Source organism: Leopardus geoffroyi, chromosome C2, assembly GCF_018350155.1.
Source record: "Leopardus geoffroyi isolate Oge1 chromosome C2, O.geoffroyi_Oge1_pat1.0, whole genome shotgun sequence".
Lineage (NCBI taxonomy): Eukaryota > Metazoa > Chordata > Mammalia > Carnivora > Felidae > Leopardus > Leopardus geoffroyi.
In genome coordinates, this window is record NC_059333.1 from 75299529 (window position 1) to 75314665 (window position 15137).

The 15137-nt window shown below is 41.2% G+C and overlaps 2 protein-coding genes across 2 annotated transcripts in view; one reads left to right on the forward strand and one right to left on the reverse strand.

Moving 5' to 3' along the window:
• Positions 1 to 15137, forward strand: part of ATP13A5 (ATPase 13A5) — a 128741-nt gene that overhangs the window by 82147 nt on the left and 31457 nt on the right. Inside the window, 6 exon segments of the mRNA XM_045502579.1 lie at positions 1351 to 1468; positions 4954 to 5078; positions 5896 to 6056; positions 8251 to 8290; positions 8293 to 8369; positions 9732 to 9811. Of these exon segments, the coding sequence (XP_045358535.1) occupies positions 1351 to 1468; positions 4954 to 5078; positions 5896 to 6056; positions 8251 to 8290; positions 8293 to 8369; positions 9732 to 9811 (601 nt within the window).
• PLAAT1 (phospholipase A and acyltransferase 1) overlaps positions 1 to 15137 on the reverse strand; it is an 82430-nt gene that overhangs the window by 8512 nt on the left and 58781 nt on the right. The window lies entirely within an intron of this gene.

The window sequence follows — 15137 nt, forward strand, 5'->3', positions numbered from 1 at the left end:
GAGTTCATTTGGATAAAATTGGCCTTTTTCTCCTGATTTTCATCTACATTCTCCCTATGATTGCTGATAGCCATCAACTTGTGCACACAATTTTAGATTTGGCAAATGATTGCTTTAACTTCTCCCTCTACTTAGAGCCTTTTTTACCTTAGAAGCAGCCCCTTTTTCCAACCTTGATCTTCCTCAGAACTCCCATGACCTCTAACACTCTATCCCTCTATCCCTCTATTCCTCACAGACTGATGGCCTATATTTTGCTGTACATTTTTTTTTTTCAGTCTCACAGATGCAAGTGAGTATCTTTTTGAAATTTTAACTGGTGATTATTGCCCTTGCTCCCTGGTAAGGGTTTGGGCCAGTCACTTCTCACCTCTCATCCTTCTGGTAGCCCTTCCAATTCTTATTTGTCCCGACCTCAGATCTTTGACATATGCTAATAACTTCAGTGATTTCTCCCCCTGTATTTAGGAAATAGAGAGCTAGGAGATGCCTTGATCCCCACCTTCTGGATCATTTTAGAATTACAGGAAGCTTGAGCTGAATGGGGACATTGAGGTCCACACCCTCTCATTCTATGGATGGGAAAATTGAGGAGCCAGAAGAGAGACCTACCAAGCCCAAGGTCAGAGAGTTAGTTGGCAGTAGAGTGGATACTAGAAATCAAGTGTTTTGCTACCTAAGCCACTACACTTCCATTACACTGTTCTTTTTAATGCTCTTCGAGGCATCCTACGAGCCATAAAGATTTCACAAATATTGTAATATTGGTAATGACTACCATGCCAAAATACACAAACGTTGGCATTGTGTCGTCTGTCCTCTATAGCAGGGATTGCGAACTTTTTTGCAAAGAGCTAGGTGGAAAATAACTTTGGTTTTGCAGGCCACATGGTGTCTGTCTCAACTGCTCAACCCCGCCATTGTGACCCCAAACCCGACATAGATGATAAACAAATGGACATGGTTGCATTTCAATAAAACTGTTTACAAAAACAAGAAATGGACCAAATTTGGCCTTTAGTTTGCTGACCCCTGATCCAGAGGATCAGCTGTTTTCATTTTATCCTTGTAGACATAGTCGTGAGGTCTATCCTTATTAAAGCCAGCCAGTGGAGTTGACACCCAGGGGATGACCGGTGCATCCTTGGCATTCATTTCTGTCAGAATAATAAGAGCACCCTAATGAAGTTGTGGCTTTTAGCCAGAGCTGTAGTTTTTCTATTAAAGTATTTTTTTTTTTTTTTTTGGAATTTTAAAACAAGGTACAGTGACTGGATCCCAGAGTCTTGCTTAGGAGGTGGGCAGCCTTCAGTGTGACCTTACCTTTACCTCTTTCCTCTCACCTGACAGTACCCAAGAATTTCCCACAGGAACTCAGGAAATACACAATACAAGGCTTCCATGTCATTGCTTTTGCCCATAAAGGCTTGAAGATGAAGAAGCTTTCAGAAGTAGAGAATTTAGCCAGGTAAGGAAGTCAGATATCGACACTAGAGCAGGCTCTGTGTGTGTGAAGTAAATGAATGCTGGAGATGGACAGAAGGACAGCTCCAATCACGAGGAAGCCTCCTGGAGATGGAAAGTCGTCTCATCCAATCTCCTAACTTGGAGCCGGGCAACCGTAAGCCACACTGGGGAAGACTGGTTGGAGGTAGAACAAAGATGGTAGTCCAGATCTCTTGACTCCCAGCTGTCAGTGAGCTATCTCTGCCCGGCAGTCCATCATCCAATCAAAAATAACCAACACTTGTTCAATCTTGGAACATTATGTGGCTGACTGGCTTGGGGGTCCCACGTACAAACGGGTTGAGAAGGAGAGAGTGGGCGCTGTGACACACTGACCTCCAGTATGCTTTAAACCTTGTTTCAGACCTGGAGATGTAGTGAGTCTAAGTTGAGTTATATGAAATAGGATTCAGTATTCTTAATTACATTAATGGATAAGATGTCCTCATTAGAGTATAATCTGCAAATTCTTTTCTCTTTTAATGTTTCTCAGTTTTTAAAGGTTATTTTTGAATTGTCTAAGACAAAGGAGTAGTGAAATACGGCAGAACATTGAATAACAAACTATGCATTATCTTCGATGTAGTGTTGCTGATAGAGAAACCCTCACTTATGTACAATTAGCACCTTCACATAAGATGTGGATATCCTTGGTTCAATGTTACTGTTTACAAGCTATGTCCATGTGTTCTAATAGAATCTTTGTCCCTTCCTTGCACTGTGTCTATTTCCCTCGTCTCTCAAGTGTAGGATTGGATGATCTTTAAGGAGCCTTTCAGCCATGACATTTTAATCTTCTAAATAGAATCACAAAGCTCATTTTGAAATCAATGAAATAAATTATGGCACTCTCAGATTTAACATTAAAGGTGTTAGCTATTCTTGAGCAAGCACGAAGACCCATAACACACAGGATTTTGTAATTTCTCAAGGCAAAAATTTTAATAACAAAAGCTAAGGTTATGTGTGAAGAAAAAATTCATGTAGTTTGACCAGGAATATTGCCACCACCCAGCTGCCACACACTAATGTAGCTGTGATGTTCTCATTTAAAAGTCACTGATGAGTAGACATTATTATAAATATAACAGAATAAGAAAGTGATGATCAAATGTGCTAGATTTCCAATCATCTCAGATTTTCCCAGAGAATATCAGGATCCTATTATGCTTCTTAAAATTTCACTACTATTTTCAAACAGAGTAAGGGAAAAGTGTTTTCAGGTTTTTTTTTTTTTAGAATCAAATTATATTTTGCAAAGTTTTCGAATCAGAAAGATCAAAAACTTCTTTAAAAACTGGTGTGTCATAAAAGGGAAGTAGAAGAGTTTCTTTCTGTCTCTCTCTCTCTCTCTCTTTTTTTTTTTTTGGAAAAAATAAAACACCCCACACTAACAAACAGAAGAAATACTTTGTCAAAATTCTCCCTTTCATTGGTTTAGCAAATTTCTATTGAGTTTGAGGGTGCACGAGATACTCTTTAAGGCACTGAAGATTCTGAAGTGAGACAATCTTTGCCCTCAGAAGCTTATATCCTAATTGGGAAAGATAGATCATGATACCATTTTACATGGAATGATCAGGGAAAGTCCTCTGAAGAGGTGCCATTTGAACAGAGATATGGCATGAGGATATCCAGAAGAAGAGTATTGCAGGCAGTCAGAAGAGTGAGTGCAAGGGCCCTGACACAGGGATTTGCCGGGAATGTTGCAAGGTAGCAAGAGGCCCAAGTGCCTGAATTGGTGAAAAAGGGAAGAGTCCTCAAATAGAGACCAAAACTGGAAGAAACTGGTGGGACGATTCTTTGTTTTAGTTCTAGCTAATGGGAAAATATGAATCCAATGTATAATAGACAGCTATGAAGTTAAATGATAGAAATTTAACACATTCTGTATTAAGATAGGTCTTTCATAATATTCTCTGAGATCACTGAGGCAGGATTCCTATCTGATAATCTGAGTACTCAGCAAGTGCCCAATACAAGGTCTAAAACAGAGTGATTATTTGGTGAGTGGACTTTTGAATGAAAGATGGAGTACCTTGTTCTGTACTCCAGAGAGAAGTTTCCTCACTGTGTTCCCATCTAAGTTTGAGTAATATTTTTCATCAAGAAATCCAACTCTGCTCTTTCTCTTGAAGAAGGTTTACTGACTGTGTGTTTATTTCTTCTATCTCCCAAGTCCTACCAGCATGATAGAAAATAAATAACATCAAAGAAAACTAGAGAGGTGATTAAGTGCAGACAGATTTCTATCATTTCTGTAAGATGAAAAGTAGGTGGGGGGCGGTGAATGGAGTCTGAATCAGTAGGGATGGAAGAAGTGTGGTCTACGCCATGCCAGAGAGAGAGATGGTGAGAGGGAAGTTGCTCCACCCTGTAGAACCTGACAGGCAGAGACTCAGCTCTATCACGTACTGTGGAAGGTAGACGTGGGACAGGACTGAACATGGGAGATTGTACCCAACAAGGTTAGGTCCCTAGGTCTCCAGCTCCTCCTGCAATCTTAACTCCTCCCTAGGCAGAAAAAGGAACAATGCGAGATAAGAAAGAGATCTTGGCCCCCCACGTTGACTTTTTAAAAAGTCACCTGAGATTTATTCCATTCCTGAGGTGAGTTCCTATAAAATGAGTGTAACCCAGTTAGACTCCAAGCTTCCAATTTCAAATTCTGATAACTTTTTGAGGGCTTAGCTGATATCATATATTTTCTGGAGGTTACAGATGGAGGTTGAAAGGAATTATTCCATATTCAACTGTTACCGTAATATCCCATAGACTTACTAAATGCTTAACTAAACTGATTACCAGGTCACAAAAAAGGTCTTTGAAATTAAAAACAAAATATGTGTGATTAACAAAAATTTTAAAAACCAACAGAAGAGTTGGTAGATAAACACATTCTTTTAAAAAATGGAGTTGAAAAATGGAAGAAGTTGCTAAAAGATATAAAAGTGGTTGCCTCTGGGAAGGAGAGGGGGTGAATAGGGGTGGAGACAGGGACTATTGGTTTTCATCATAAGCTTTTGGGTTCTTTTTTATTTTTATTTATTTATTTTATTATTATTATTATTTTTTTTTATTTTTTTTTCCAACTTTTTTTTATTTATTTTTGGGACAGAGAGAGACAGAGCATGAACGGGGGAGGGGCAGAGAGAGAGGGAGACACAGAATCGGAAACAGGCTCCAGGCTCTGAGCCGTCAGCCCAGAGCCTGACACGGGGCTCGAACTCATGGACCGCGAGATCGTGACCCGGCTGAAGTCGGACGCTTAACCGACTGCGCCACCCAGGCGCCCCTTTTCTTCCTTTTTTTTTTTTTTCTTTTTTCTTTTTAAAACATATGCATGCATTACATTGATAAAATTTAGAAAAAGTTTTTTAAGGAAGAAATAAATTCAACCGTCAAGACTCCATAAATAAGCTTTAATATTTTCTCCTGAATCCCAAGAGAGAAGGTGGAGTCAGACTTGACATTTCTGGGACTTCTCATAATGGAGAATCGCTTGAAAAAAGAAAGCAAGCCAGTCTTGAAGGAACTGCATGAAGCCTGCATCAGGACCGTGATGATTACTGGTGTGTACTTCTGGAGGCCTGACACATTCAATGTATCCCAGGCATCAGAAAAAGACCATGTGAGCTAAGTGGGTTCATGTGGCTGAGGCAGAAGGAAAAATACTTAGCTGTCATGTGTTACTGTTCTTTGACTCCTGTTCTTGCGGCACAAGTGCAGCAGCCCCAAGATGACTGCGAGATTTGGTAGCAGAGACCATACTTCATTCTCTTTGTCTAATGCCCCTTCTCCCTACTTGGGCTTGGTCCAGAGTTAATAGGCTCACAGTAAACGTTTAAACACAAGAACGTATATGTGCTCATCAAGAACCCCAGTGAGACTTCTGTGTAAAGGGTGTAAGACTCTACTGAGCTGTCCTTCAGGGCTGTGGGGCAGGCATAGCATATGCTGATCCAGTCCACGCATGGCCCAGCCCTCAGTGTTCTAGTCTCTGTTTGACTGCAATCCAGATCCCCAAAATGGTTCCATGCGATCGGAGTGGGCCCGTGTTATCTTCACCACTTGGGGCTCTCAGTCTTCTGAGGGTTCATCAAAAAGCACATAACCATTTCCTTATTCATCCTTGCATGTTTTGGAAATATTCAGTGTTGAAGACATGCTGCCATTGTGGCAGGGAGATGCAGACATTGTTTTTGACCACTAGAGACAGACAGGCTTGGGCAAGAGGGACAGACAAATGCTTATCAAATAAGGCCAAAAGTGGGAAATGCCCCCCAAAAAGCACCAATATTGGGGTATGCCCACTCAGAGGAGGCAGAGCTCAATTTGAGCTGCTGAGAGATTTACACAGAAAGCAAGCTGACTCTCTTTGTCATCTAGGTGACAACCTTCAAACAGCGATTACTGTGGCAAAGAATTCTGAAATGATTCCTGGAGGAAGCCAAGTGATCCTTGTTGAAGCCAATGAACCAGAAGATTTTGTTCCTGCCTCTGTGACTTGGCAGCTGGTTGAGAACCAGGAGAATGGACCGGAGAAGAATGTGAGCAAAGTTAGAAGGCCCCTTGGTGGCCTGGGCTGATGGCATACAGCCCTGGCCTGGGCAGCCTTCTCTGGGCGTTAGAAGTCACCAAAGTCAAAACCCTTCACAGCTGGAGGTTCTGAAGTTTGCAAAGCATTTAGCATTTCCACTAGCACTTCTCGCCTTGGCTGCATGAAGAAATCACCTGGAAGAGTTTTAAAGCTTCCAGTGCCAAGGTTTTACTGGTTAAATCCAAATCTCTGGGTTGGGAGCTGGCATCAGCCCATGATTCCAATGTGGCTGGGAACTTATGTCCATATTTCCCATTGGAATCTCATAGTTGGCCTATACAGTTGACAAACTGTTCAACTCACAAATGTGAAAACTGAGGTCCAACAAGGTAAACTTGCCCAAGACACACCACTGGCAAGTTGCAGAGCAGGAAATCAAATTTAGGTCTGTCTGATAGCACCCAGATCCATGGGCATTTACTTGTTTATTTTTTTAAAGACTTTTCAGAAATACTTTTTCTTTAAGTTAAAAAAAATTTAATGTTTATTTTGTGAGAGAGAGAGAGAAACAGATTGCAAGCTGAGGAAGGGCGGAGAGAGAGGAAGACAGAATCTGAAGCAGGCTCCAGGCTCTGAGCTGTCAGCACAGAGTCCGACATGGGGCTCAAACTCACTGACTGTGAGATCATGACCTGAGCTGAAGTTGGACGCTTAACCCACTGAGCCACCCAGGAGCCCCCAGATCCATGGCCATTTAGATTGTGCTGTGTTTGTGACATTAAGTTAGCAAGTGTCAAGCTTTTCGAGATAGCAAGGTTCCTGTGCTTTTGTGAAAAAAATGGGCTGCAGCCTGACATCCATCATTAAATGTGGCACCTCTGCCTGTCTGAATTCCAGATGGTCCTCCAGGTGATAAATTACAAAAATGCTCCCTTCCTTCAGGCTGACCAGCCCTTTGGATTGTTAAATGTAGAGTAGGCCTTGTACAGTATACAAACTGCACAACTGTACAGTGACCCTACCCCTACTTGGCCAAACCCCATCATATTGGCTGTAAAAGATGACAGCTCTATCTGCGCTTTCAGCAGATTTCTGGTGCTTATATCCTTGCAAACTCACTTGCTTCTGTGTCAATGCATGTTGCCTCCATTTCACTGTGTGATAAAAATCAGGTCTTCACTAATTTTTAACAAACAGTCCACTCACACTACCCACTCACTAATTTAATGCCTTTACTGAAGTTTTGGCCATCGCTGGGTAGTCTGGCTCCCTCCCACCACACTTTCCGTATCCAACTTTCTATTGAAAGCAGAAGGAATTCTTTCCTTGCCTCATGTGGAATGCTTTAAGCATATTTTTGTTGGCTATTTTGCAGTTGGGAGAAGGGGCGTGGAAAGAGAGGGCTGTATCTCCTTGCCTCCCAATTCAGAATTTTAAGATGAATCCCTCTAGTGAAAAGAATGTTCTCACCTTCTATGCTATTTGAACTCAGAGTTCTACACTAATGTAAGGACCCCTGAGAAATGTTGCATGGAAAAGCATGATGAGCTGTCAACACTGTGAGTGCATGTGCATTCATCGGGTGCTCTCTCTTGGGGCTAAGCCAGGTAGAGCTAGATTGCAGTGATGGGAGCACATTGACAAGTGGAGGGCAGGAGAGAAAGAGCCAGTGCAATGGAACATAGGGCATGGAAGAGGAGTGGAACACCATGAAGGAACGTGTTGCCTGTTGAGGTGGGGAGAAGGCAGGTGCTATAAGGAGCTAGGCTCTGAAGAAAGAGTCTGCCTATTTCACAAGGAAGAAATTGGGGAATGATTGGTGAGTGAATGACTGGTAAAAGATCTTAGGAAATAAAAGTCAGCATGAAGAGGAGAGGAAAGAAGAGGGAAGAATGTTTTCTACTCTTCCTTGGAATCACTAACGGGTACCTCGGAAGGATTTCCTCAGCAGACTGACATACATGTATGAACTCCTAGGACATGATCCTGAGCATTGTGTTGGCAATGTCTCATATGTTCATATAATTTGGGAAGGACATTTTGAGTGTCTTCTTCATCGGAGTCTAGGTTCCATGGACAAATTGCACATTATGTATTTGCTGGCCCTCACACTATTGCATAACTTGAATACACTTCCATAAAACATAGGAAAGCAGAGACATTCTTTAAAAGCCCATGTGGAAACAATGCCCTTTTGAATTTAGGAAGCCTGCGTTAACATTGGGAACAGTTCGGTGCCTGATGGAGCAAGTGTTACCATTTTGCAATGAGTGGGAAATCCTACCAAGTGATATTTCAGCATTTCAACAGCTTGCTTCCAAAAGTAAGTACTGGTGAAATGAAGTGTTTTGTTTTGCTCCCAAATTAGTGAGGCAAAAAAAAAAAAAAAAAGAGAATAGTGAAGGTGATGATCAGTGAGGTTGTCTCAGATTTGGGGAATAAACACCCCCAAAGGTGCTCCTTCAGAAGTTCCCCAGCCCTACCTGATCCTGCACATGCACATAACCCCCTCTTCAGAGTCTGAGCTCTGGTACAGCTCTTCACCCCCCCCCCATGGCCAGCCCAATCCCAGTCTCCCTCCTCCTTTCCCTCCCCAGCAGGGAGGACCTCCAAATAGTTCCAAATGTGCTGCCTGTTTTGTGGGTCAGCCTCTCTCTGAAAGCCACCAACTCATGTCAGGTTGAGCTCTATTCCCCTTCCTGTCTGGATTCTTAAATTGCAGCAGCAGGAAACAAAGACCCCGTGGTTTATTTTCAAAATCATTTGTTACCTTGTCCTCTGTGTGTCTATTTAAAAATAGTGCTGTGCAGGGTTGCACTGTCAGTGTGAAGGAGATAAGTGGAGCACAAGCTGAGGGCAAGCAACCACCTGTTAGCAGTTTCTTGAAAATTCTGTCACCTTAACAGACAAGACCATTGAATCTAGACCCCAGAGGCTTCTAGAAAGTACCTAGAAGTACTTAGTTAGTGCAGTACCTAATTGAGGAGATGGGGAAGCTGAGACTCAGAGAGTTTATGTCCCTTGTCTAAGCTTTGCCCAGCTAGTGGGACCAGAGCTGAGAATGGAACGTTGGTCTCCACTCTTCACCTATCATTTTTCCTCTATCTATGCTGCAATTGTGGTGATAGTGTTTAGTAGAAAGAACTGTATTTCCTTAAGCATGTTTGTCCCATATACTCTGCTGCTTTTCAGCTATTATTAACTAGAGCTTATCCAATCTCAGAAAAATGGCCAGGAAAAAAGTCATAAAGTTGTGATGGGAGATGAAAGTGAAAGTTAAATATTAAAGCATTGAGTCCCCTTTCTCCCTGTCCTGACATTTGGGCTAACGACACACCACCTATTGCTATATTCAAACAGTGGCTGGGAATGACTTTCAGGGCTGTTCTTTTTTTTTAAAAAAGTGTCCTCGGGGGCTCCTGGGTGGCTCAGGTGGTTAAGTGTCCAACTCTTGATTTTGGTTCAGGTCATGATCTCGTGGTTCATAAGATCGAGTCCCATGGTGGGTCCGTGCTCACAGCAGAGAGCCTGCTTGGGATTCTCTCTCTCCCTCTCTCTCTCTCTCTTCCCTTTCTGCCCCTCCCCTGCTCTGTCCCTTTCTCTCTAAAGAAATAAACAAACTTTAAAAATTAAAAAAAAGTGTTCTTCATCCTAATCTTATTGCAGTAGTTGTTTTTCTCTTTAGATCCTGGTGAATGGAACCATTTTTGCAAGAATGTCTCCTGGGCAGAAATCTAGTCTTATTGAAGAATTTCAGAAATTAAAGTAGGTATTATTGCACGAAAGGAGAGTGTATTCATTATCTATTGCTGCGTAACAAATTAACCCCACATTTAGTGGCTTAGAATAACACCACTTATTATTTTACATTCCAACGGGTCAGAAAGCCAGGTGTGCCGAGCTGAGTCTTCCGGCTCAGGCCTCTCACAAGGCTGCAGTTGGGTGTTAGGTAGGACTGCAGCTACCTCAGTGCTGGAGGAGGAGGGACCCGCCACTGGCCTCCCTCACGTGCTGTTGGCAGGATTTTTTAGTTCCCTGTAGCTGTTGGACAGAAGCCACCCTCTGCTCCTTGCTACATGGATCATTTCATAAGGCAGCTCATAGTGTGGTAGCTAGCATCCACAAGAGTGAGCAAAAGAGATGGAGAGAGATCACCATTTTTTATATCCTCATCTCAGAAGAGACATCCCATCACTTTTGCTGTATTCTCTTTATTAGAGGCACGTCACTGAGTCTAGCCCACACCCAGGGAAGGGCTTTATATAACGTCATGAACACCAGGAGATGGCAATCATAGAGCCATTTTGGAAGCTGCCTACCCCATACAGCATTCCTTCTGTGGCCCATACAGCATAACTTAAAGGAAGATCCTCTGCTTGGATGTGGGGAATAGAAAAAATAGGGGCTTATATATCTCAGAATGAGAAAAATGAGGAAGTGTGTGGATCATCCCCTGGAATTATTTGAGGTTGGTCCATTAGAAGATATGTGAATGATTCCAGGACCAGTAGGAAAGAGGTGGAATGATAGTCTCACTGTATGTGGCCCTGGCAATGGTTTGGGTATGGAGGCCAAAGTAAAAAAAAAAAAAAAAAAAAAAGTCCCTTTTTTTATCTCCTTCAAAAATATAGATAACCATGTACATCAGAGTGAAATGGTTCTTCTTGAGACCAGACCTACCTACAATTTTCTGGGAATGTTATAATTTCTGAGCTACATATTTCCAGAAAGCGAAAAGGAAAGAGAGTAGTGGAACTTCAGATAATTACTGACAAGTAGTAGCTAAAATCAGGAGACTGCCTTTCACTATTATTTTGTGTTGCCAAAACATTCTTAGGGAAGTTTTTTTTTTTTTTTTAATAATATATGAAATTTATTGTCAAATTGGTTTCCATAAAACACCCAGTGCTCATCCCAAAAGGTGCCCTCCTCAATACCCATCACCCACCCTCTCCTCCCTCCCACCCCCCATCAACCCTCAGTTTGTTCTCAGTTTTTAACAGTCTCTTATGCTTTGGCTCTCTCCCACTCTAACCTCTTTTTTTTTTTTTTTTTTTTTCTTTTTTCCTCCCCCTCCCCCATGGGTTCCTGTTAAGTTTCTCAGGATCCACATAAGAGTGAAACCATATGGTATCTGTCTTTCTCTGTATGGCTTATTTCACTTAGCATCACACTCTCCAGTTCCATCCACGTTGCTACAAAAGGCCATATTTCATTTTTTCTCATTGCCACGTAGTATTCCATTGTGTGTATAAACCACAATTTCTTTATCCATTCATCAGTTGATGGACATTTAGGCTCTTTCCATAATTTGGCTATTATTGAGAGTGCTGCTATGAACATTGGGGTACAAGTGCCCCTATGCATCAGTACTCCTGTATCCCTTGGATAAATTCCTAGCAGTGCTATTGCTTGGTCATAGGGTAGGTCTATTTTTAATTTTCTGAGGAACCTCCACACTGCTTTCCAGAGCGGCTGCACCAATTTGCATTCCCACCAACAGTGCAAGAGGGTTCCCGTTTCTCCACATCCTCTCCAGCATCTATAGTCTCCTGATTTGTTCATTTTGGCCACTCTGACTGGCGTGAGGTGATACCTGAGTGTGGTTTTGATTTGTATTTCCCTGATAAGGAGCGACGCTGAACATCTTTTCATGTGCCTGTTGGCCATCCGGATGTCTTCTTTAGAGAAGTGTCTATTCATGTTTTCTGCCCATTTCTTCACTGGGTTATTTGTTTTTCGGGTGTGGAGTTTGGTGAGCTCTTTATAGATTCTGGATACTAGCCCTTTGTCCGATATGTCATTTGCAAATATCTTTTCCCATTCCGTTGGTTGCCTTTTAGTTTTGTTGGTTGTTTCCTTTGCTGTGCAGAAGCTTTTTATCTTCATAAGGTCCCAATAATTCACTTTTGCTTTTAGTTCCCTTGCCTTTGGGGATGTGTCAAGTAAGAGATTGCTACGGCTGAGGTCAGAGAGGTCTTTTCCTGCTTTCTCCTCTAAGGTTTTGATGGTTTCCTGTCTCACATTCAGGTCCTTTATCCATTTTGAGTTTATTTTTGTGAATGGTGTGAGAAAGTGGTCTAGTTTCAACCTTCTGCATGTTGCTGTCCAGTTCTCCCAGCACCATTTGTTAAAGAGGCTGTCTTTTTTCCATTGGATGTTCTTTCCTGCTTTGTCAAAGATGAGTTGACCATACGTTTGTGGGTCTAGTTCTGGGGTTTCTATTCTATTCCATTGGTCTATGTGTCTGTTTTTGCACCAATACCATGCTGTCTTGATGATGACAGCTTTGTAGTAGAGGCTAAAGTCTGGGATTGTGATGCCTCCTGCTTTGGTCTTCTTCTTCAAAATTCCTTTGGCTATTCGGGGCCTTTTGTGGTTCCATATGAATTTTAGGATTGCTTGTTCTAGTTTCGAGAAGAATGCTGGTGCAATTTTGATTGGGATTGCATTGAATGTGTAGATAGCTTTGGGTAGTATTGACATTTTGACAATATTTATTTTTCCAATCCATGAGCAGGGAATGTCTTTCCATTTCTTTAATTCTTCTTCAATTTCCTTCATAAGCTTTCTATAGTTTTCAGCATACAGATCCTTTACATCTTTGGTTAGATTTATTCCTAGGTATTTTATGCTTCTTGGTGCAATTGTGAATGGGATCAGTTTCTTTATTTGTCTTTCTGTTGCTTCATTGTTAGTGTATAAGAATGCAACTGATTTCTGTACATTGATTTTGTATCCTGCGACTTTGCTGAATTCATGTATCAATTCTAGCAGACTTTTGGTGGAGTCTATCGGATTTTCCATGTATAATATAATGTCATCTGCAAAAAGTGAAAGCTTGACTTCATCTTTGCCAATTTTGATGCCTTTGATTTCCTTTTGTTGTCTGATTGCTGATGCTAGAACTTCCAGCACTATGTTAAACAACAGCATGAGAGTGGGCATCCCTGTCGTGTTCCTGATCTCAGGGAAAAAGCTCTCAGTTTTTCCCCGTTGAGGATGATGTTAGCTGTGGGCTTTTCATAAATGGCTTTTATGATCTTTAAGTATGTTCCTTCTATCCCGACTTTCTCAAGGGTTTTTATTAAGAAAGGGTGCTGGATTTTGTCAAAGGCCTTTTCTGCATCGATTGACAGGATCATATGGTTCTTCTCTTTTTTTTTGTTAATGTGATGTATCACGTTGATTGATTTGCGAATGTTGAACCAGCCCTGCATCCCAGGAATGAATCCCACTTGATCATGGTGGATAATTCTTTTTATATGCCGTTGAATTCGATTTGCTAGTATCTTATTGAGAATTTTTGCATCCATATTCATTAGGGATATTGGCCGATAGTTCTCTTTTTTTACTGGGTCTCTGTCTGGTTTAGGAATCAAAGTAATACTGGCTTCATAGAATGAGTCTGGAAGTTTTCCTTCCCTTTCTATTTCTTGGAATAGCTTGAGAAGGATAGGTATTATCTCTGCTTTAAACGTCTGGTAGAACTCCCCTGGGAAGCCATCTGGTCCTGGACTCTTATTTGTTGGGAGATTTTTGATAACCGATTCAATTTCTTCGCTGGTTATGGGTCTGTTCAAGCTTTCTATTTCCTCCTGATTGAGTTTTGGAAGAGTGTGGGTGTTCAGGAATTTGTCCATTTCTTCCAGGTTGTCCAGTTTGTTGGCATATAATTTTTCGTAGTATTCCCTGATAATTATTTGTATCTCTGAGGGATTGGTTGTAATAATTCCATTTTCATTCATGATTTTATCTATTTGGGTCATCTCCCTTTTCTTTTTGAGAAGCCTGGCTAGAGGTTTGTCAATTTTGTTTATTTTTTCAAAAAACCAACTCTTGGTTTCATTGATCTGCTCTACAGTTTTTTTAGACTCTATATTGTTTATTTCTGCTCTGATCTTTATTATTTCTCTTCTTCTGCTGGGTTTAGGCTGCCCTTGCTGTTCTGCTTCTATTTCCTTTAGGTGTGCTGTTAGATTTTGTATTTGGGATTTTTCTTGTTTCTTGAGATAGGCCTGGATTGCAATGTATTTTCCTCTCAGGACTGCCTTCGCTGCGTCCCAAAGCGTTTGGATTGTTGTATTTTCATTTTCGTTCGTTTCCATATATTTTTTAATTTCTTCTCTAATTGCCTGGTTGACCCACTCATTCGTTAGTAGGGTGTTCTTTAACCTCCATGCTTTTGGAGATTTTCCAGAATTTTTTCTGTGGTTGATTTCAAGCTTCATAGCATTGTGGTCTGAAAGTATGCATGGTATAATTTCAATTCTTGTAAACTTAGGAAGGGCTGTTTTGTGACCCAGTATATGATCTATCTTGGAGAATGTTCCATGTGCACTCGAGAAGAAAGTATATTCTGTTGCTTTGGGATGCAGAGTTCTAAATATATCTGTCAAGTCCATCTGATCCAATGTCTCATTCAGGGCCCTTGTTTCTTTATTGATCGTGTGTCTAGATGATCTATCCATTTCTGTAAGTGGGGTGTTAAAGTCCCCTGCAATTACCACATTCTTATCAATAAGGTTGCTTATGTTTATGAGTAGTTGTTTTATATATTTGGGGGCTCCGGTATTCGGCGCATAGACATTTATGATTGTTAGCTCTTCCTGATGGATAGACCCTGTAACTATTATATAATGTCCTTCTTCATCTCTTGTTACAGCCTTTAATTTAAAGTCTAGTTTGTCTGATATAAGTATGGCTACTCCAGCTTTCTTTTGGCTTCCAGTAGCATGATAAATAGTTCTCCATCCCCTCACTCTCAATCTAAAGGTGTCCTCAGGTCTAAAATGAGTCTCTTGTAGACAGCAAATAGATGGGTCTTGTTTTTTTATCCATTCTGATACCCTATGTCTTTTGGTTGGCGCATTTAATCCATTTACATTCAGTGTTATTATAGAAAGATACGGGTTTAGAGTCATTGTGATGTCTGTATGTTTTATGCTTGTAGTGATGTCTCTGGTATTTTGTCTCACAGGGTCCCCCTTAGGATCTCTTGTAGGGCTGGTTTAGTGGTGACAAATTCCTTCAGTTTTTCTTTGTTTGGGAAGACCTTTATCTCTCCTTCTATTCTAAATGACAGAGTTGC